Source organism: Oncorhynchus mykiss, chromosome 26 (assembly GCF_057628025.1).
Source record: "Oncorhynchus mykiss isolate SJ-2025 chromosome 26, ASM5762802v1, whole genome shotgun sequence".
In the NCBI taxonomy this organism is placed as follows: Eukaryota; Metazoa; Chordata; class Actinopteri; order Salmoniformes; family Salmonidae; genus Oncorhynchus; species Oncorhynchus mykiss.
The window spans coordinates 17,226,044-17,248,448 of NC_143047.1; the positions used below are offsets into that span (position 1 = coordinate 17,226,044).

Consider the following 22,405-nt stretch of genomic DNA (forward strand, 5'->3'; position numbering starts at 1 on the left):
ACATATGTCACTTGACTGACAAACAAACAGATGGTAAAATAAAAACAATTGTATTGAGCCAGCTTCGTGGTTCCACAGTACATTGCCAGGTTGAATCAATGTTGTTTCCACGTCATTTCAACAAAAACAATTAGTTGTGATGATGTTGAACCAACGTGGGAAACATAAGGGAATGTCATCTTTTTTCCACCTAAATCTAATGACATGGTGACATTCTTTGTTGATTTTACGTTGAATTCTTATTAGATGACGACTCAACCAAATGTAAACCAAAACTAGACGTTGAAATGACGTCTGTGCCGAATGAGATGATCACTTCCTGGTTCATTCAGAAGGCAGCGTTCTAAACTTGAGCTCAAGGATTTATCTGGAATTAGAGAGACATTCTGTCCCCCTGCTGGTACCTGTCAAGTGAGGACAGCTACACAGCTACACATTTCACACCCATTATGAGTGTCCAGTATTATTCCTCTTGTACTCAGATACAGCTGCGTAAAAGCCTCCCTGGAAACAGGAAGTGTAGTAGTCCAAATCTGTCAGGGCTCTGACCCCTGGGAAGATTACACTGGTGCACTGTGCATGGATTTAAACATGTCTCCATAATCAGATCCTCTCACACACATGAGCCAGACAGACAGACACACATCTGTTAGATATTATGTGGACAGTGTCAGTGGAGAGAGAGGATAGGGAGAGGGCATTCTGTAGACGGGCGAGTTGTTCTGTCTCTGATTATTTAAGCACACAAAACTACTGATGTCACAGTCATTACAACGTAAAACCATTACAAGGTATAATCGATGTGCGAGTGAGTGAATGAGAGAGCAATAGTCATACCTAGGCTCCAGGTTGAAATTTGTTATCACTTTTTACAACAGTGTTACAGAATGAGCATGTCAGTGCAACAGCTAAACAGCAGCACCGTGGCCATCAGTCTATTTTAGGTTGGTCCAATGGACAAGTCTTTCATTTGACAATAGCTCCATCTGGTGTTAGCATTCAGTGTTACCCATGATAACTGTTATTCAAAAAGGAAAGTGATACATTTTACAATGACACTAATGCTTCATAAGTTATTCACAAAAATATATATAATTAAGTGCAATAGTCATGCTAGATCTTATTCAAAATGAACGAAGCACAGAACTTTAGCTGTGAGAGGGCTTTGCTCTAGGGATAATAACATTGGGCGGTAGCTAGCCTAGCGGAACCTTAAGAGCTTTGGCCCAGTAACTGAAAGGGTGTTTGTTCATGTAGTCGGCTGGGGGATTCTAACCATCTGTTGATGTGCCCTTGAGCAAGGCACTTACCCCTAATTCCTCCTGCAACTCGCTCTAGATAAGAGTGTCTGTTAAATGTAAACAATCTTTATCAAAGAGTGCAGCCTTTCTAAGTGGCTTCATTGTTGTTGTTATAGAGACTTCTTTTGTAAATTGTTGTCCCAGATTATGAAATCTAGTTTCATAATTGAAAATACTGCCACATGGAGACACTGTAACAAGGCTGGCACCAATACAAAAGCCAGGAAATGGCTCCCTCTGGTGTGTAATTGTGGTTAGTACAGCTGATGTGTTCTTACATTATTATGTTTTGTAATCTAAAGGTTTAGTTGGATTTTAAGTATTCATTTGGAGATGCTCCCAAATGTTTGTTTTACATTCTCACTGTCAGTTGAGCACAGAATAAAAAGGGAGACCATATTTTTCCTGATTTATTTAACTTCAATATTGTATACATACAAAGTATCTAGAAAGCTACAAAATATTGACCACTTTATCAAGAAGGCATCAAAATGTTACGGAGCAAAGACAAGACCATATGCAGTAGAGAACACATACACATAGCAGGTTTTGTTTTCTGTCCCTTGCTCCAACGCGTTACTGTCGTGGATATGAAAAGTTATCACACTTCTGTACCAAGAAAAGCCAGGATATATCATTTTATACAAAGCACCTTTTTTACAAAGAAAATGTCTGCACACAAACCCAATAGTTGTTTTTATGATGAACTATGGAAAAGTTCACTTTAAAACCAACATCTTAAAATGGTAATAACCAACATCTTAGAATGGTAATAACCAACAAAAAAGGTACCAGTACCTACATTTAGACAAAATTACAAACAAATAACAACAAGAGCTAAACTGCTGATATGTTTGTGTCGAGATTCTGTTATTATGCTTTGTGTCCATTTTATTCAGAGTGTCCTCTAGACAATTCATCTGATCAAAGGCAACAGTCTTCTGGTCCCCAGAGACATGGGAGGTACAGTCAGCTGTTCCAGCCTGGAACTGACATGTCAAATGTACCAGCAGTGTAGCAGTAACAGCATCACCACCCTCTTGGGGCTTGGAATATACCCAAAATGTAATCACAAACCATCATATACAGGTAGAACAATAAAACAGGAACACCTCAGTAAGTAATTCCTAAACGTGAACTAGTACACAGGGCAAAAAGGGAGATAAAACAGTTAACAAAGGAAAAATACATATGCCTACTGAACTCCAGTCTCCATAGGGCTGTAGCAAAAATACTGAGCAATTGAACCAACTTTGTCTGTATCCACCAGAAACATTTTCTGCAATGATTCAGAATGAGACGTTCCCATAAATAATTTAGTAAGAATCAGGAAACATCTCTTCTTAAGGTAAAGTTGTAAGCCTATGTGACTTCACAGCTGCTGGAACGAGTCACCATCCTCCATTCTATCAGTTGCTGTCTGGTCAAACAGGCCTTTAACAGACTATAACTTTACACACATGTATAGTACAGGTACTCTTCTTAACAGATAATTTCTTAAAACCAAATTATATTAATATATCATTTATTTCACCATTGATCGACTCACTCATTGTCCCTTGTCATCTAGTACAAACCTACAGCAAGGCAATGTGGTGATTGGTGTCATTACATCTTTTTTTGGTTTAGCAACTTAATTCATAATTATTTACTATTTTCATTGCTGGAGATTTTAAACCAAAGGCACTTCCATGCTACAGTGCAGGACATGACTAGAGATCGTATGTATCTCTGTATTTTTGGTCTTTCAGAACAGGAAAGGCAAAGTCAGTTCTTATTTATGTTAAAAAGTAACTCAGTTCAACTCGCATGTTTGTGGTAAAATTTTGTACCAATATGTATATTGGTGAGTGATTTTATATATTTTTTTGTGCGTGTTAAAAACAAAATACATTCTTAAAAGTGAACCAAGGCCAGTTTGACACCATACAATAAGGCACTGTACACTGTTACACTTTGGCAGATTGTACTGTAGGTGAATTCCTACAAAATGTGAAAATTAGTCACCCAGCTTAGGAAAGAGATCACAGCTTTAGTGGCATCTTTTGGAATTCACACGTCCGTAACATGTTTAAGGCTCGGAATTGGTGTAGGCCACAGATGCATGGGGTGGTGTAAACGTAAAGGCAGCGACACTGGCTAGAACTTAGTAGAAATTACACTGCAATGGCCAGAAAAAATGCATCATCTGTTTAGAGGCAATGAAACTGCATACTGAACACAGCCCGCTGTCTAAGAAGTGATCCATTTTCTCATGGTTATTTCAGGATATCCTAAAACCTTAAATCACACATCCTAAATGAAAAAGGTACAAGTTAAAATTGGCATGTCCTAGAAGGGGAACCAAGTGCTTAGGACAAGGTGGCAGTCCACTCAGAGTAGCTAAAGTAGTGCTTTCATGTTTTTAGAATCAAATCCATTTGAATGACTCAGTCGGACACTGGAACAGGACAGATGTATGGTTTCCTTATTGCAATGTAAGACGTGTGAGCCCTGTCTGAGGCAGAGACACAGGTTGAACTAGGCCTCTGTAGTGTAATCACAGTGCATTCATTCTGCTGTTAGTGTCTAAGACCGTGGATTGTCCACAGGGATCGGTATCTTATTTCCCTGAAAGAAACAGATGTTTTTGTAAAGCAATAACTTCACTATTATGGTGCCCACAATCACCTGCCTTCGACTAACTTTCGTGTAGCAATTTTATTATCCCCAAAATGTTTTAAAAAAAATGCTTTTCTTTGGAAAACCAATTGGTCAAGTGTGTATGTACGGTTTGTATATCTATACCACAGGAGGCTGGTGAAGGGAAGACGGCTCATAATAATGGCCAGAACGAAGCAAATGGAATGGCATCAAGCACCTGGAAACAATGTGTTTGATGTATTTGATACCCTTCCACTGGTTCCACTACAGTCGTTACCGCAAGCCCGTCCTCCCCAATTAAGGTGCCACCAACCTCCTGTGACCTATACGCTCACAAATCAACTACATATATACACATAGTTTACAGAACCCATGGGGAACAGACAACATCTTTCTAGTGTTTTCTAAGTGTACATTACAAGATCAAAGAGGAAGAAGACAACATACACATAATGTCTGTTGACCAAATTAAACCCAACCAACAGATTCCTTATATACTGCCTCTTTTATATGTACATCCTACAAACAAAGATTGACTTGCCATCCTTAAAATGAAGAACTTATCCTGTATCAAAACATAGAACAACTGTACCGCAATTCACAGCTGCAGTCAAACATCAAATACATACATTAATATACAAAGAAACGAATAACAATAGGCCTCGCCCAAAATGTGACCGAAAAGCAGTGCATGTGTGATTTTCAGCTAGAGGCACTGTCACTTTGTTTTGAGGTTCTTTAGTCTATGTAAAGGGAGGATTCAGGGTGTTCAGAAGTCTCATTCCTTCACCAATCGGTAGATATGATGCTGGGCACCGTGCTCGCTGTTCGACACCTCAAACACACACGCCATACACAGCAGAGTCTCCTGTGTGTCCCTGTTCGTCACCACCTGGAAGAGACGGAAATGTCATGTTAGTCATTCGGACCTAACGCAATCCCACTCCATGTAATGCAATGAGCAGTCTCTGGAGAGGAATATGGGTCTCAGGAAAAGGACTTTCCGATGTTAAAAGGCCCACGGACAGATGTCAATCAGCAAACAGTGTGACAAAAACAAGTCCATTTGTAAATCTAAGGAATTTAAAGGAGTGGGTGAAAAAAATGAAACAAACAAAACTGGGGCAGGGTTGAGAGTGCACACCCACACATGCATTAAAAAGAGCTCTCTCTGCAGTGGAGAATAGGACTTTAAGCCCCCATGTGATGGCTAATAACAGGGGTCCCCACCCCCTCTGATCGCTCCCCTCCCCTCCTCCCTTCCTCTCCCCTGCAGATGATAAGGCTCCTCACACTGCATTCCATCCCCTGTGGAATGTTAGGAATGCAGGAGCAGGGAGCGAGGCTCATCTCAGGCCCCAGTCAGAGCTCCTCTTTTCAGGTTCGCTGGAGCCAAAGGCGCCCAGCAGAAAGCTAGGATAAAGGAAAGGGAGGGTCCTAGCCACAGGTTAGAGTAGTGGGAGACTGGCTTTTGTAATTGCCTGCTTAAGGAAGCAGTAGTAGGACGGGCAGGACAATAAGTAATCCTTACCAATAGAATGGTGAAGTTCTCCAGGACACTGTTCATCATGTATTTTTCAGGCAGGTGTTTGAGCTTGTGGATAAAGTTGATCATGTATTCACACATGGGAGACCGGCTTATCCTGTACACAAAGCGTCCGTTCTCAAACCGGGCATACTCCGTCTGGGGAGAGAGAGAACCAACATCCAGAAATGTGTGCCGCATATACTGATAGCTATGTCACACATACTGTATACCATGACTATATCTGCATCGAACACGTCACCCTCCCTAGGAGAGGGGGTGACCTTGACAATTTATTGTTAAAACAAGAGACCGCCTGGATCTTTAATTTCTGTCTCATCATAGAGTTTGATCTGAAGTCATTCCTGTGATGCTTGTGTTTTTGTTATCCATTGTAAATAAAAGTGGTTTGTAGGCCTATACGATGTAGCCTAATTGTATCTATGATCGTATGTTATCCATTCATGCTTTTTTATATGTTCTATTGATATTTGTAAATCGACCAATGAAATCATGCCACAGCTGGCCAGGATTACAGACACCTGAGTGTGTCCTTCCAAACTACATAAACTAGTGACCCGCAGTGTTTGTCATTAAACCCGGATGAAGACAGCTTGTCTGTCGAAACGTTGGTAATAAATGATTTCATCTGAACTCCTAGAGTGTGCGGCTCACCTGAGAACCTCACCTGACCAGGTGTGCGCTTCTTTCCACCTCCACATATACTGATGACTGAATATGTCATTTACAGAATATTATCTTTTTTTTAAACAATAAGACAGATTGAGTACCTACCTCCACCTTCTCGACCACCTGCTTGCCAAAGGAGCACACCTTAGTTGAGCAGGTGATTGTCATGTTCTCGGAGCTCTCATACTGACTGGTCACTCCATAGAAAGCCCCCGCTTCATCCTGAATGTTGCAGTTCAAGTCAGCCTGGGAACCGCAAATAACACAATATTAGTCGTTGGTAAGACAGAAATGTGTTCCATTTCTTCATCCATATGAGGTGAGAGAAATGTGTTTTAGCCCAAAAATGGCCATCATCACAATACTGCCCCTCCAGTGAGAGGGCAATGAGATGACAATTTAATGGAATGCAGAATGTTGTATGGATATGCACCATGCAATGGAAAAATGTTAGTGTAGATTGAAAGTAGTCATTTATCTCAAATAAATAATGACCTACACCTGTGAATGTATGACCATCTAGTGGGGCATCAGTGATCAAGTGAACAGATAGTCTTAAATAAATGAAACACTTCTTAGCCACCTCTGAATGACTATGTAAATGTAATCCATATTTGGAACTAGATTATAAGGGAGATTAAATGAAGTTATGTTAAGAGGCTGATTCATGCTAGTGAAAAGGAGCAGTGCTCTGAGGGCAGCTCTCCAGGTCCAGGACATCATGTTCATTATGGGGACAAAAAGAGCACATCTCCTTCTATAGCATCCTCCTCCTTCATTAGTCAAAGCAGTTACACTTTAATTATTGTGCAGATTGTGCCTTTCATTTGAAATTCAGATTGGCCGGTCACTTCAAAAGGAATTTGAGCGGGCTGTTCTGGCTGCGACGGCGAGGCCCACTTTGTTGGCTGCCGCTAGTTAGCATTTTCCATTGGGCTAAAATACATGCAATGTTTAAACAGCCATTAAGAGTGCAACCAGGTCACTCCATTGTTTTGAGATATTACACTAAATTAGCGAGCGCTTTGATCACAAGTTCTCCTGCTATGCAAGGCCAAATATAGCAACATGCATTCTGCAGCCATCTTCAGTGTTTAGCCTCTGATTAAACCCATTCACTGGAGATGAAACCAAACAAATTCAGTTTTCTCTGGGTTGTAAAACAGGAAATGCTTTTTACCACAGAAACGACATGAGAAATGATATACATTATATCTTTATGGAGATACTAATGTAGACCAAAATGCATTAAATCTCACCCGTTTCATTTCACAAGCTAATTAATAGTAAGTAGTTCTGTGAACATATTTGTTTAAATATCTGTTTGAGTTGATTTTTCTTCTCCATATCTTTTCTTACCTCTTTCTTCATACAAACACACTGGCCTACTGTACACACTCACGTGCTATTCAGTCACCAGACCAGTGCAGATACTTTGCAACATGACACTCACCCAAAATTTGATGAGGAAGAAGGAATTCTGGGGACCCTTGCCAAAGAGCTCCTTCAGTCCTCCTTTCTTTTCAGGGAATTTGTCATAAATCTGACGAATGTCCACTGACTCCAGCAAGGCATCGCTATAGGAGTGGTTCGTCTGTCCGATGTGCACAAAGAGGTGCTTGTTGTACTGAAAGACAGTAAACATGAGGGTCAAAAAAGACACATGTAAATCATTTAAAAAATGCTTTTGAGTATTGATCTCTCAGTTCATTGGTGTTCTGTTTTCAATAACTGTAGAACATCTGGCTGACTGAGATCCTCAGCCAAATTCTAATTTACAGTACCAGTCAGTCTGTTCTCCATGTGTATGATATATAAAACTATAAATAAGATACATAGTCATAAGACAAAAAGGAGGAATGCCAGCAAATCTGGGAATATCTTCACAATTAAATCTGTACTATTGTCCTAATGCTCTGGTTGTGAGAGAGTCAACTCTTATCATGAGGGTTATTTCAAAGTCACTGTTGCCCTTTACTTCAGTACCAGAGTGCTGCATGGCCTCTCCAGCCTAGCCTTAAGGCCATGTAACCATCTCAAATATTCAGCTAAATACAAGATTAATGGCTGTTGTCATGCGATATCAATAACAAAATAAAATTCTCGGGGGAATGCAGACAAACCAAGACAGATCGCTCACGTCCAAACCAAACAATAAAGAATGTGAGGCATGAGCTTAGGGCTGCTGGTCTTTGTGCCTTTTCACATGACGTGACATGGGTCTGTGGTCCATCTTACTTTTCCTAATCCCAGTGTTCTGTGTGTGTGTGCATGGTCGGTCAGAACTAGCGAAGGGAGTTCAATCTAGTGTGCATTCATTCTCGTCTCTTTGATCCTCGACAGTGTGCAGCTAGACCCTCTGTGTGGTGAGAGGGGGCCACAACTGGCTGATAAGAGCTGGAAATGACTGACAGCTATGTCTCATGAGAGCGGCCATGAATACGGACAATACCCTCCCTATCTTGACATGCTTTTACATGCTTTCATGAAAAAGAAGAGCGAGTGGGTATTTTTTCCCTCAACATTAAAACCCCATAAATAACCCTGAGGTAGTGCCAGTCTGGATACAGCGAATAGGTCAGTGGCAGTGTGTAGTGGTGTAGAGTGGTGATGAGTAGCCTAGTAGAGTGGTACATGCAAGATACATATGTAGTGGTGATGAGCAGCGGCAGGTAGCATAGTGGTTAAGAGCGTTGGGCCAGTAACCAAAAGGTTGCTGGTTCTAATCCCCGAGCTGACTAGGTGAAAAATGTATTGATGTTCCCTTGGGCAAGGCACTTAACCCTGATTGCTCCTGTAAATCACTCTGGATAAAAGTGTCTGATAAATGAGTTTGGGCCCTGATACTCACTGAGTCTTGGTCTCTCTGCTGCTCCAGGAAGGCAGAGAACTCCACCAGCCTGAGCTTGGATGTCCCGATGGAGCGGCCATGCCATGCTGGGACTGTGGGGGCTGGGGCTGACGTGGGCTCATAACCTGCATCACGAGCAACACTCAGATAACACAACTCTCTCTCTGACATATCATCAAACTGAATTTTATCTCCATAACTCATTATAATGTCAGATTTTAAACAACGCCACAGGTCTACGTATTAAGAAAAAAAAGGAAATTGGTTGTAAGCATGAGTGAAAGCCTTACTGGAAATCGTTGTTGTTACTCCTGGCTGGATGGGATATGCTTGTTGGGTGAACGGCTTGATGCTAAAACAGAGGGAGGATCCCATTAGAAAAATGCAATGGTCTGGAACATCTACAGAGCAACATATTGAATATATCACTACTGACAAGCAGCGAGAAAGAAAGAAGGCTGACTGAAGTATTTGTACGAGAGCCCATTCATTTCTATCTCTGGAACATATAGACCCTTCAACCGCAGCACCCACAAAGAAAATATTGGCGAGTACGTGACATATAGAGCGACAGAGCGAGAGAGCGAGCGGAACAGCAAGAGGGTGACAGAGAGAAACAGAGAGAGGGAGAGAAATGGAAAACAGTCACGTTGCATGTTTTCTGAGAATAGAACACGATACTCACTCTTGTGATGATCCAGGTTGGGCTGTCGATATCATGCCCTGCCAAAACTAGAGAATTAGATATATCAATACAAAACATCCAAACACATCACAGAAAAATACTTCCAAGCAGCACAATTAACACATGTAGTTATCTCGACTAGCATTCGTTTTGATTGTGTGCTTATCAGATGTGGTCAGTTTCCATAAAGCCCTGGTGTGTGTAATGTGATTTGGATGGGACGTCAGCTGTGTTGGCTGGGGAGCAGGGGGCCTGCCCTCTGTGGTGTGTTGGTCTGAGTGGACCGATAGTGGGTTGCCGGCGGGCCTCTTACCCCTGCCGCTCCGGGGAAGGCTGGGCGCGGGATGCCTGGCAGGCCCAGCTTGTTGTGGATGGCGGTAGCAGAGACGATCTGAGCCGAGGACATGGAGGCCATGCTTTGGAGGGCTTTGTCCTTCACGGTCTGATCCTTCAACAGCCGTCACAAAAGGCTTAGCACTCACAGACGGCAAGATGGGGGACATAGTGATAACAACAGCCACACTTCTAAACACACAAGCACACACACTCGCCTCCAACAACAACGGACAGCATGCATGTTAAAAGCAAACATATTGCGGCAGCCATTAAAGAAGTGGATTGTTTCAAAGGAATGTGCCACAGAGCAAATTGAATTCCTGAAAATGGTAAGTCTAGGTATGTGGTTAATAATGCTTCCTCGTTGACAAATCTATCACTAACACACTTCCAACCATATAGAATAGGTAATAGAGTGATTAATAATAACTCCTTTCTCCGTTATTCCTTGAATATAACATAATTCAATAGTTCTTATGTCAAGGTTGGATTTGTCTGCCTGACAGAACACAGTTAACCATACAAATAGAATGACTAAATTAAGTCTGAAGGACGAAAGCTTTGGTTAAGAGTTCCTTTCATGGCTCCTCTCACCAAGTCCCCCCACTCTTCTCCTTATGACCTAAACTGGGATATGCTTAACACCCCGGCCGTCCTACAATCTAAGCTAGATGCCCTCAATCTCACACAAATGATCAAGGAACCTACCAGGTACAACCCTAAATCCGTAAACACGGGCACCCTCATAGATATCATCCTGACCAACCTGCCCTCTAAATACACCTCTGCTGTCTTCCACCAGGATCTCAGTGATCACTGCCTCATTGCCTGCGACCGTAATGGGTCTGCGGTCAAACGACCACCCCTAATAAAACACTTCAGCGAGCAGGCCTTTCTAATCGACCTGGCCTGGGTATCCTGGAAGGATATTGACCTCATTCCGTCAGTAGAGGATGCCTGGTTATTCTTTAAAAGTGCTTTCCTCACCATCTTAAATAAGTATGCCACATTCAAAAAATGTAGAACTAAGAACAGATATTGCCCTTGGTTCACTCCAGACTTGACTGCCCTTGACCAGCACAAAAACATCCTGTGGCGAGCTGCATTAGCATCGAATAGCCCCCGCGATATGCAACTTTTCAGGGAAGTTAGGAAGCAATATACACATTTCTACATATTTCCTTCATTAAAATACAAATCAATTCATAACATTTTTGACATGGGTTTTTCTGGATTTTTTTGTTGTTATTCTGTCTCTCACTGTTGAAATAAACCTACCATCAAAATTATAGACTGATAATTTCTTTGTCAGTGTGCAAACATTCAAAATCAGCAGGGGATCAAATACTATTTTCCCTCACTGTATGTGGGCATCTACAAATACCTAGGTGTCTGGTTAGACTGTAAACTCTCCTTCCAGACTCACATTAAGCATCTCCAATCCAAAATTAAATCTAGAATTGGCTTCCTATTTCACAACAAAGCATCCTTCACTCATGCTGCCAAACATACCCTCGTAAAACTGACAATCCTACCGATCCTTGACTTTGGCGATGTCATTTACAAAATAGCCTCCAACACTCTACTCAGCAAATTGGATATAGTCTATCACAGTGCCATCCGTTTTGTCACCAAAGCCCCATATTCTACCCACCACTGCGACCTGTATGCTCTCGTTGGCTGGCCCTCGCTTCATATTTGTCGCCAAACCCACTGGCTCCAGGTCATCTATAAGTCTTATCTAAGCTCACTGGTCACCATCGCAGCACCCACCCGTAGCACGTGCTCCAGCAGGTATATTTTACTGGTCATCCCCAAAGCCAACTCCTCATTTGGCCACCTTTCCTTCCAGTTTTCTGCTGCCAATGACTGGAACGAATTGCAAAAATCACTGACGCTGGAGTCTTATATCTCCCTCACTAACTTTAAGCATCAGCTTTCAGAGTAGCTTACAGATCCTTGCACCTGTACACAGCTCATCTGTAAATACACCACCCAACTTTTTTTTGCTCCTTTGCAACCCAGTATCTCTACTTGCACTTTCGTCTTCTGCACATCTATCACTCCGGTGTTTAATGGCTAAATTGTAATTATTTTGCCACTATGGCCTATTTTTTGCCTTACCTCCCTAATCTTAATACATTTACACACACTGTTTATAGATTTTTCTATTGTGTTATTGACTGTACGTTTGTTTATCCTATGTGTAACTCGGTGTTGTTTGTGTCACACTGCTTTGCTTTATCTTGGCCAGGTCGCAGTTCTCAACTGGCCTATCTGGTTAAAAAAAAAAAAATGAAAGGCTTCAGCTCAATACAATACATGAGGACTACAATCAGCCTTTGTGTATCAGAAAAATGTAATCATATTTAATTTAATGTTGATATCAAGCAAGGTTAATTAATCAATAGCAGGAGTAGTGAGTTAGGGAGTTAGTGGCTGAGGGAACGACGGAGAAATACTCGCTAGCATCAGTTCCACTCAGTAGTCTGCTGCATACCATCCAGCTAAACCATATCTATGGCATTCCGTTTCTACTGTGTTAACACAGCAGCACAAACAAACATACATTTAGTTTCTTATCTCAACACAGGTAGAGCAGTATACAGTATGACTTCTGACCCATCCCTACAGAACTAGGATCCCCATGAGAACACATGCAGAAGCTGATGTTAAGCATGCTGGCAAGAGCATGTATCTGTAGATGCAGTGGTGTGAAACTATGACGGAGGCCCACAGACTAGACAGTCACTGGGCTGCAGCAGCAGCTATGGTACTATAGCAGAAGCAAAGATACTCAAGGTCTGACAGGTCTGGCAAGAGCAGAGCCAGGAGCTTGGACGGATAATTGATACTTACCATGCTTGTAACCTGAATGCAAACAAACAAGGTTTTATTGTAATTTTACAATCTATCTTGCTTCTGTTTTATCAAACAGCATTGTGATTTCAATGATGATAACAACGAGCATTTCTAGGAATCACTTTAATCAATTTGACAATGTAGGTGAAAGTTCTATGATTTCATTCAATTAATCAGATTTCAGTTAATCAGATTTGATTAAAAAAAAATAATGCTTGCAAAATGATGTGAATTCTATTGAATCATATTTTAGGACATTATACCCTTTGGTCGTAACAAAAATGTAAGAAGACCTAGACTGGCAAAATACCATTGTTAAATGGTATAAAATATTAAAATGTGTATTCAAAGCAAACTGCACTCTGAAGTATTCATGCCATGTCCTCTGTCAAAACATTACACTGAAATAATGTATCGGTACGGGACTCATTAATCAACTAGCACTGCTGTCACACTGAAACTTGGATAATAATAATGTGCGGTGGGACATTTTGGAGAATGTGGTGGACTTGGAATGTCTGAGAATTTGATCACTATGGTCAGCTATGGTGCGAGAGAAGTAGCACAAAGAATGGCACCGTAATGACTGTCATTTCACTCAACATGTCTCAGATAAAAAACGAGACAGAGCAGATTTACAGAGATGTTCCCTGTAAAATGGAGGGGGACGCGTGCCTTTCTTTTTGCTGCTGATCTCTAATTTGCTTTAGATGAGAGTAGACAGAGACCTGTACAAAAGATGGCTGTTTTAACTCAGACAGACGCACTGTGCCTGAAAGACCAGGCATTCACAGCTGGCTGATACACACACACACACACACACACACACACACACACACACACACACACACACACACACACACACACACACACACACACACTAATGAGGGGTCATTAATCCATCTGAACACTGGGAACAGGGGAAAGTCAAAAGATGTAGTCATCCCCTCAAAGACGAGAGAGAAAAAATCTGGTCCTTAAACACAAAAATGACCAAATGACCCTTGTAAAAATGTTTTGAATTACAGGTACATGTATGACAAGATTACACCTTTCACAATATATATTTTTTTCACAAGACATTTTTGAAAAGGTATATTTGGTGTTAGCCCATGATTTTCAACACATTGCTATTGGTAAAATGAGTCACAAAGGAAGAATGTAATAGGACAGCTACACATGTACACAGAGAAAAGAAGGCAACTGATAGCAATGTCAATGTGATAGCCTAGAGTTATCAATATGGAGGGTTGGCATAACAGCAGAGAGGGCAGGTGAGATGCTGCTTCCTCATGGTCTTAACTCAGCATTGACAGGGGAAGATGATTAGGTTAAAACAGCAACAACAAAAAAGAGGCAAAGGTTTTTTCATAGACCACCCTTAGTCTTTGAACCTAAACCCTTTAATAGTGTGTCTGCTTATGACATGTAAACAGAGTTCTGCTGATGACCTCTGAACTCCAGCTCTCAGCCACTCACCAACAGCCAATGCATCTTGCCAACATGCTTTCCCACATACAATACAGATAACACCAGTACCAACCTCTGATTCTGGGTTCACATTGTCATGCCAAACAGAAAGAAAGAAGCAACAAAGTCTACAAACTGTGAGCGCCATTTGCTTTGAGGGTTTTATAAGGATCCGACGCAGTTGGGCTCATTTTAATTTAACTGTAGAAAATGATGACATTGCCTTTTGGATGTCTGGACTAACATGAAAATATTTTTCTTGGCAAAAAATACAGAAGAAAGTGAAATTCTTTAAGCTCTTTTTAAGAGTGCCCACTGAGCTATGTGGAACAGATTTAGAATATTTAGCAAGCCTTCCTCTCATGAGAATATTGAATTTCTCATTCACATTATATCTATATATGCTCCCGAGTGGCGTAGCATCTCAGTGCTAGAGGTGTCACTACAGACTAGAGGTCGACTCATTAATCGGAATGGCCGATTAGTTAGGGCCGATTTCAAGTTTTCGTAACAATCGTTAATCTGCATTTTTGGACACCGATCATGGCCGATTACATTGCACTCCACGAGGAGACTGCGTGGCAGGCTGACTACCTGTTATGCGAGTGCAGCAAGGAGTCAAGGTAAGGTGCTAGCTAGCATTAAATGTATCTTATAAAAAACAATCAATCTTAACATAATCACAGGTTAACTACACATGGTTGATGATATTACTAGTTTATCTAGCTTGTCCTGCGTTGCACATAATAGATACGGTGCCTGTTAATTTATCATTGAATCATAGCCTACTTCGCCAAACGGGTGATTAAACAAGCGCATTCGCGAAAAAAGCACTGTCGTTGCACCAATGTGTACCTAACCATAAACATCAACTCCTTTCTTAAAATCAATACACAAGTATATATTTTTAAACCTGTATTTTTATTTAATATTGCCTGCTAACATGCATTTCTTTTAACTAGGGAAATTGTGTCAATTCTCTTGCGTTCTTTTCAACAGAGTCAGGGTACATGCAGCAGTTTGGGCTGCCTGGCTCGTTGCGAACTGTGTGAAGACTATTTGTTCCTAACAAAGACAGCCAACTTCGCCAAACAGGGGATGATTTAACAAAAGCGCATTTGCAAAAAAAACACAATCGTTGCACGAATGTACTTAACCATAAACATCAATGCCTTTTTTAAAATCAATACACAGAAGTATATTTTCTTAAACCTGCATATTTAGTTAAAAGAAATCCGGGTTAGCAGGCCATATTAAACTAGGGAAATTGTGTCACTTCTCTTGCGTTCATTGCACGCAGAGTCAGGGTATACTGATTTGCCAGAATTTTACGTAATTATGACATAACATTGAAGGTTGTGCAATGTAACAGCAATATTTAGACTTAGGGATGCCACCCGTTAGATAAAATAAGTAACGGTTCCGTATTTCACTGAAAGAATAAACGTCTTGTTTTCTAAATGATAGTTTCCGGATTTGACCATATTAATGACCTAAGGCTCGTATTTCTGTGTGTTATTATGTTATAATTAAGTCTATGATTTGATAGAGCAGTCTGACTGAGCGGTGGTAGGCAGCAGCAGGCTCGTAAGCATTCATTCAAACAGCACTTTCGTGCGTTTGCCAGCAGCTCTTCGCTGTGCTTCAAGCATTGCGCTGTTTATGACTTCAAGTGTATCAACTCCCGAGATTAGGCTGGTGTAACCGATGTGAAATGGCTAGCTAATTAGCGGGGTGCGCGCTAATAGTGTTTCAATCGGTGACGTCACTCGCTCTGAGACCTTGAAGTAGTTGTTTCCCTTGCTCTGCAAGGGACGCGGCTTTTGCGGAGCAATGGGTAACGATGCTTCGAGGGTTGCTGTTGTCGATGTGTTCCTGGTTCGAGCCCAGGTAGGGGCGAGGAGAGGGACGAAAGCTATACTGTTACACTGGCAATACTAAAGTGCCTATAAGAACATCCAATAGTCAAAGGTATATGAAATACAAATGGTATAGAGAGAAATAGTCCTATAATAACTACAACCTAAAACTTCTTACCTGGGAATATTGAAGACTCATGTTAAAAGGAACCACCAGCTTTCATATGTTCTCATGTTCTGAGCAAGGAACTTAAACGTTAGCTTTTTTACATAGCTCATATTGCACTTTTACTTTCTTCTCCAACACTTTGTTTTTGCATTATTTAAACCAAATTGGACATGTTTCATTATTTATTTGTGGCTAAATTGATTTTATATATGTATTATATTAAGTTAAAATAAGTGTTCATTCAGTATTGTTGTAATTGTCATTATTACAAATGAATAAATACTTTTTTTTTTTAATCGGCTGATTAATCGGTATCGGCTTTATTTGGTCCTCCAATAATTGGTATCGGTATTGAAAAATCATAGTCGGTCGACTACTATAGACACCCTGGTTTGAATCCAAGCTGTATCACAATGGGCTGTGACTGGGAGTCCCCATAGCGCTGCGCACAATTGGCCCAGCGTCGGCCGGGTTTGGTCGGTGTAGGCCATCATTGTAAATAAGAATTTGTTTTTAACTGACTTGAATAGTTAAATAAATAAATACATTTTAAAATGTTATCTATTTTCAGACTTGCATTATGGACACTAGTAATACTATAACTTATATTGTTCACAAACCTAAAATATAGTTCTTAAGTTTTTAAACGGATCCTTACAATTGTTTTCAAAGCAAATTCACTTATTGTTCAATGACAATAAAGAAAATAGAAATAAAACACTTATGGAGAGGTGTGTGTGTGTGTGTGTGTGTGTGTGTGTGTGTGTGTGTGTGTGTGTGTGGTTATATTATGAATTCTAATCATAAGCAGGGGATCTAGGCTACGGGAATCAGAGCGTCAGGCATTCACTCTGTCACCACGGGAAACAGGAAGTAAGACGACGCACAGCAACCACAAGCCCAAAAGCAGAAAAGCGCATACCTTTAGCTTGGAATGAAACTCACGAGATTTCCTTCTGGCAAGAACCTGAATGTGACTAGACACCTGCGGGGTAGGGGAGGGGAGGAAAACAAAGGAACAGCCTGTAACCATGGCGATGAAAAGCCCCCCTGCAACTGGGCAAAGCCAGACGTACCTTGATGGCAGCTGAGATTTCTCGAACTTTCTTTCTTGCTAAGACCTGTATGTGACTAGACACCTCCATTTTTTAAAACAAAAGAAGAGAGAGAAAACAAGAGAACCAAAAATACAAAAAGGATTACACATCTCTTTGTTGAGAACACTTCAGGGGGATTTGAGCTGCCCAATAGGATAATAGAAGCATCTCCAAGCCACACACCAAGCTCACAGCCACAAAGCATTGTGTTGCCTGTTGTTGTCACTTAAGTGAGCTGATTAAGAAGGATGCAGGCCTCTTTAGCACACATTAACAGGGCGCAGATGTGATCGACTGTGTACTGACTGAGAATCGGCCTGTCTTGTATCCTTAAGGGAGCCGGATAAGGTGTTTCAGAGGCCCATGCTGCTTCAACATTCACACAGACTTGGAAATATGTCATGCTTTGTATAAAATATTCAGTTGTGTAAATGGTTGGCTATAGTAAGATAATGTGTGGTCAGTCTGCATTTCTGACGGGGGAGGGACGAACACTTGGTCTGAGGGGGATTTCCTTCCTCTCCTCTCGGTCTTAATCAGGCCAATCACACACAAGTGGCTGTTGAGGCAGTTCACCCGGGAATGATCAAAGCCTAAAAGCATGTCTGTTAATAGGGGGAGCAGGGTAATGGGGAAGTACTCTGTTCCAGCTCGCCAAAATAAGATTACAATTACAATTCAATCTGACATTCCTTATTTTAATCAACCTATGCCTTGATATTGTTTTCTCTAGTCTCATACAGAACAGGGCTCTTTAGTTAGAACAGTGAATGTGGAAGTAATGATAATATTTCAAATTATGTTAATTAACTCAAATAAATGTAAAAAAATTCTGATTGAAACTGAATTCTTAACATCTCAACACTTCAATAATTACATATGAAATATTTGTGTTTTTTGGTTGTATCATAAATTATATTACAGCAGGCAAACAACCTTCTGCCTTGTGTGATTCCCCATTGAGAGAGTGAATTACAGAGACATAGCACACATGACTTTCCTCTAGCTGGCTGATCAATTCCCACCCAGCTATAGAGTGTCAGTCTGGACACAGGGGTGTTTATCATGGACATACGAGCATGACTGACTTCCTGCTCAACCAGACTGATGGACCTCATGGCCAGACACCTTCCCACCAACTGATATTATGGGAGCTTATGGGTAACATCTATTTATATCTAGTCTGTTGCTTACATCAACTGGACACTTATAACAGACTACAATAATGTTGTTATCAATCAATGTCCTATCATCTATGTCCTAATCCAGTTTCTGTTGTGATTATTTTAAAACACCAAATACATTTTTCACAACAAATATTGAGTAATGTATCCATCTTATAACACCCTTCCAGACGGAACAAGTGAGTTATAGTTGAGTTACTGTAATGTGAGGGTGTCCAAGTCAGTGTGTGTGTGTGTGTATGTGTGTGTGAGAGAGAGAGAGAGAGAGCATTTGCAGAGGCATCTTCTCATGCAGGATAACTGTAAGAAGACTAAACACATCCAGGGTCTGGTAAGACAGCCTCCCATCAGACCAAGCATGCAGCAAAGCTCTATGCGTGTGTGTATGTGTGTGTGTGTATGTGTATGTGTGTATGTGTGTATGTGTGTATGTGTGTGTGTGTGTGTGTGTGTGTATGTGTGTATGTGTGTATGTGTGTGTGTGTGCCCTGTTCTCTCCAGCAGAAACACAGGCAGTGGGTACATTCAGGTCTTCTTCAGTTTTAACATGCCATGCAAACTTTCCCGCTCCCCTCTTACCTGCTTCCTCGTCCTCGTCTTTCCAGTCCGAAGCTTGATGTATCGGGCTATCAGCTCATTCCGACCTGCAGAAAGCACACAGCAAGGAGAGAGGAAGGTTAGCACAAAATAAGCCATCATTGAGATCCTGGACTTTGTGTGTCCTTTTCATTTACAATGACACAAATGAAGCACACAATAGTCAAATATGCATCATACTGTATAATCATCAGACATTTACATCTCACTATATACATCTCGACAAACAAACAAAAATCCCATTTAAATGTAAAAGCGGCATGTTGCATTAGCATGCGAAAGCCCTACAACAAGCATACAGCCTTTCAAATTCATCTAATTGAATCCCATTCTCTTCAAAGCCTCACACTATGAAAAGAAACTGATCCAGACATTCGTACTGTTACTGTAAATAATGGCACTGGAAATATATTAATTTAAGCAGTGCTGTTCTCACTAAATGATTATTAAAGCATGGGCTTTGTAGTGATTTCCAATTAATGGCAGCTCCAAACATTCTTCTGCCCTCAGCTCGCCTCTAATTGCTGCAGCGATGCACAATGACCCCTGCTTAGCCTTTTCATATGGTAATAACATACCGCCACCCCAAAACTATTACGCAAATTATAGGTAAGGAGCCACTCTAATTATGTGTCCAGCTGAAGGCAACCAATGCCATGGACCTACTTCTCCCTCCCATGTAGTGCAACACGTCCTTTAAACAACCAAACAGGCTTTTTTCTCCAGCTCAATGAAAGGCCTTGTCTTGATATTTCACTTAGCATCATCAATATACAACGGTACATTGGCTACGGAGCAGTGACTGTGTTCTCAGAATGGAAAAGCTACAGCATTTCCTGTGAAAGGCAGTGGCTGGCCTAATGCAGAGGCTGCACATGGGGATGGTGACTAAAGTGAAGTATAGAACAAGCGTAGTGGAGGTGGTGGCAGGTCTGGGTTGTTAGGCTGGGGCTGTATGTGCTGCCTGTTGTTTGTGTAATGTCACACCGAGGCAGCCAGGCAGAAGCCTCCACCTGCTGTGAACCCAGGGAGCGCGCTCTGTTCAGGTGTGCCAGATGAAAGGACGTTCAGTCTGGGTATTGCCCCTCGAGTTACTGCCATTAACAACACCTGTCAACGGAGAGGGTCTTTCTCTCTCTCTCTCTCTCTCTCTCTCTCTCTCTCTCTCTCTCTCTGGCTGTCTCTCTCTCGGGCTGACTCTCTCTCTCTCTCTCTGGCTGTCACCCTCAGTGTTATTTTTGGATGCCAGAGGGGTTTGGATGCCAAGATGTTTGCTTTCACTATTTTATCAAATGTATTAGCCCCTAGATTCACCACTGGCTCTATATATAAGCATGTCAAATGTTCAGTTTCTTTTGAAAGAAGACACCCTGATGTAGCAGATTTACCAGTGCCTTTTCAAAATAGCACATTTAAATCAACGCACTGATAAAACTGAAGAGGTTAAGTAAACACATGTTGTGTAGCACAACACCTTGCTCCATGTGTCTGGCACACCCAGACAGGTGTTGCTCTGCAGCGTGACGGGGGCTGGGGATTGTTGTGGGCGAGGCACTGGGAGGAGGGGTGTGGCGAGAGTCGTGACCCAAGTCTCGCCTCCTCACGAGGAGCATTTAGACAAGGCCAGGGTGACTGAATCAGGTTTCCTTCCGCTGGAAAAATAAACAGCATCTGGGGGATTTCAATCCCTGCCCGGGCCTCCCAGCGTGCCTGCACAGTAATCTCTCCCAGATGAACCTAGGGGCTACGCTGTTTTCAATAATTCACACACTGTGTACACATAACATGACAATAAGGGCATTCATGCAGACGCCTGATTCCTAGATCAAAGCACACAAATGCTTACTGCTGAATTTTCTTTTTTTTCTTGACCAGGCTGAAAAAAGACTGCTCAGCGGGTCTTGGCAAGCCTGCTTTCTTTCCTGTGATTCCACAGCAAAACAACATTTGCTAAAACAGCAACTGGCCACATTCAGCACTCTGAATCCACTTTATTCAACCGCTCTCCGACCTACTCAAAATATTTCTGAGGGGCAATACTGTGTCTCCCGTAAACTAATCAACACTTGTGTTTTACTCTGGGAGATGTGGCGCAGTGCCTGGAGTCGCGCGGTAGAGAAGTTACCCCTGTTGAGAGTTCTAATTCAGCGCTTTAAAGTCCGGCCTTTTCATTTCACTTGAACCTAAGCAGTGCCAGATGACTTTCTTTCTTTCTCCCTCTCTCTCTTTCCTTTTCATTCACACTTTTCAAGTGTTTTTAATTTCCTCTTTTAAAAGCACATAACATAATTGGAAACAATTGGCATTGGATCAAACAAGCTTTTTGATGCCATGAACGTTTTTACTTAACTAAAGTGAAAGAAGTAATTAAATTCATACAAATGAGAACAATCAATTCAAAACAGATTAGCAGATTATTTCAATGAGAATCAACAGATTACTATGTCCTAAACAGTGAGAACCAATAGCATTTAGGGAGTTGAAAGTTGTTGTGAATCAAGATAGACCCTTTTCTCCACATGAGCATCAGGGTCCCAGCTCTGCTTCATCCCACATGCTTATTTCAACTCTGTGGGAGGTAAGAGTCAGAGCTGACATGAGCTGTTCATCTTATTTAGTGAGGTATACGACTGGGGTGAATTATCACCCCTAAAGACGCTGCAGCAGCCTGTTTTACTCCACTATCTGTCAACATGTTGGCTAACACCTTCTCCCAACGCAAGACCAGACTTTTACGCTGGCCTGGCTCCTCTGCATCTCTCCTTCAGAGGTTTCCCGCTGGGCAAAAGTAACACTGCATCGTAACCGATGATGCCCTGGGCATCCGCCTGAGTTACAGAGCGCTGGAAGGGAATTGCTGAGGGGGAAGCTCTCAATCTTTGGGAGTTGGGACCATCGTTTGGGAGTTGGGACCACGATTTCATTTTCACTCAGGTTGATGGGTGGATAGTTGTGCCCCACTGGAGGAAAATAGGGAAAGTCATGGCGAGGGGATGGGGGTTGACTGAGGAAGTTAACTCTTGAAGGAGGGTTCTTGTTGTCACTCAAAGCAGCAGGAAAAGGATTAGATATTTATGGTGTGATCCCCAGAGTAGAGTCGCTCTGTGGATTACTTCCCCCTGGTAAGAATGGTCTC

The 22,405-nt window shown here is 41.6% G+C and overlaps 1 protein-coding gene across 17 annotated transcripts in view; it reads right to left on the minus strand.

Annotated features, from left to right (window-relative positions):
* Nucleotides 1-1,698: 1,698 nt before the first annotated feature.
* LOC110506490 (transcriptional enhancer factor TEF-1) overlaps nt 1,699-22,405 on the minus strand; it is a 60,747-nt gene continuing 40,040 nt past the window's right edge. For 4 of the 17 annotated variants that reach the window (XM_021586137.3, XM_090222293.1, XM_090222299.1 and 1 more), the window contains 10 exons: nt 19,252-19,316; nt 17,314-17,376; nt 10,009-10,143; nt 9,696-9,742; nt 9,301-9,362; nt 9,011-9,135; nt 7,613-7,786; nt 6,265-6,405; nt 5,476-5,628; nt 1,699-4,836 (listed from right to left, as the gene is read on the minus strand). In XM_021586137.3, coding sequence (XP_021441812.1) covers nt 4,723-4,836; nt 5,476-5,628; nt 6,265-6,405; nt 7,613-7,786; nt 9,011-9,135; nt 9,301-9,362; nt 9,696-9,742; nt 10,009-10,143; nt 17,314-17,376; nt 19,252-19,316 — 1,079 coding nt within the window. In that variant the 3' untranslated portion in view covers nt 1,699-4,722. Of the gene's footprint in view, nt 4,837-5,475; nt 5,629-6,264; nt 6,406-7,612; nt 7,787-9,010; nt 9,136-9,300; nt 9,363-9,695; nt 9,743-10,008; nt 10,144-12,890; nt 12,903-17,313; nt 17,531-19,251; nt 19,317-22,405 lie in introns of those variants that run through there. The other 13 variants (XM_021586135.3, XM_090222292.1, XM_090222295.1 and 10 more) reach the window with 7 other exon arrangements.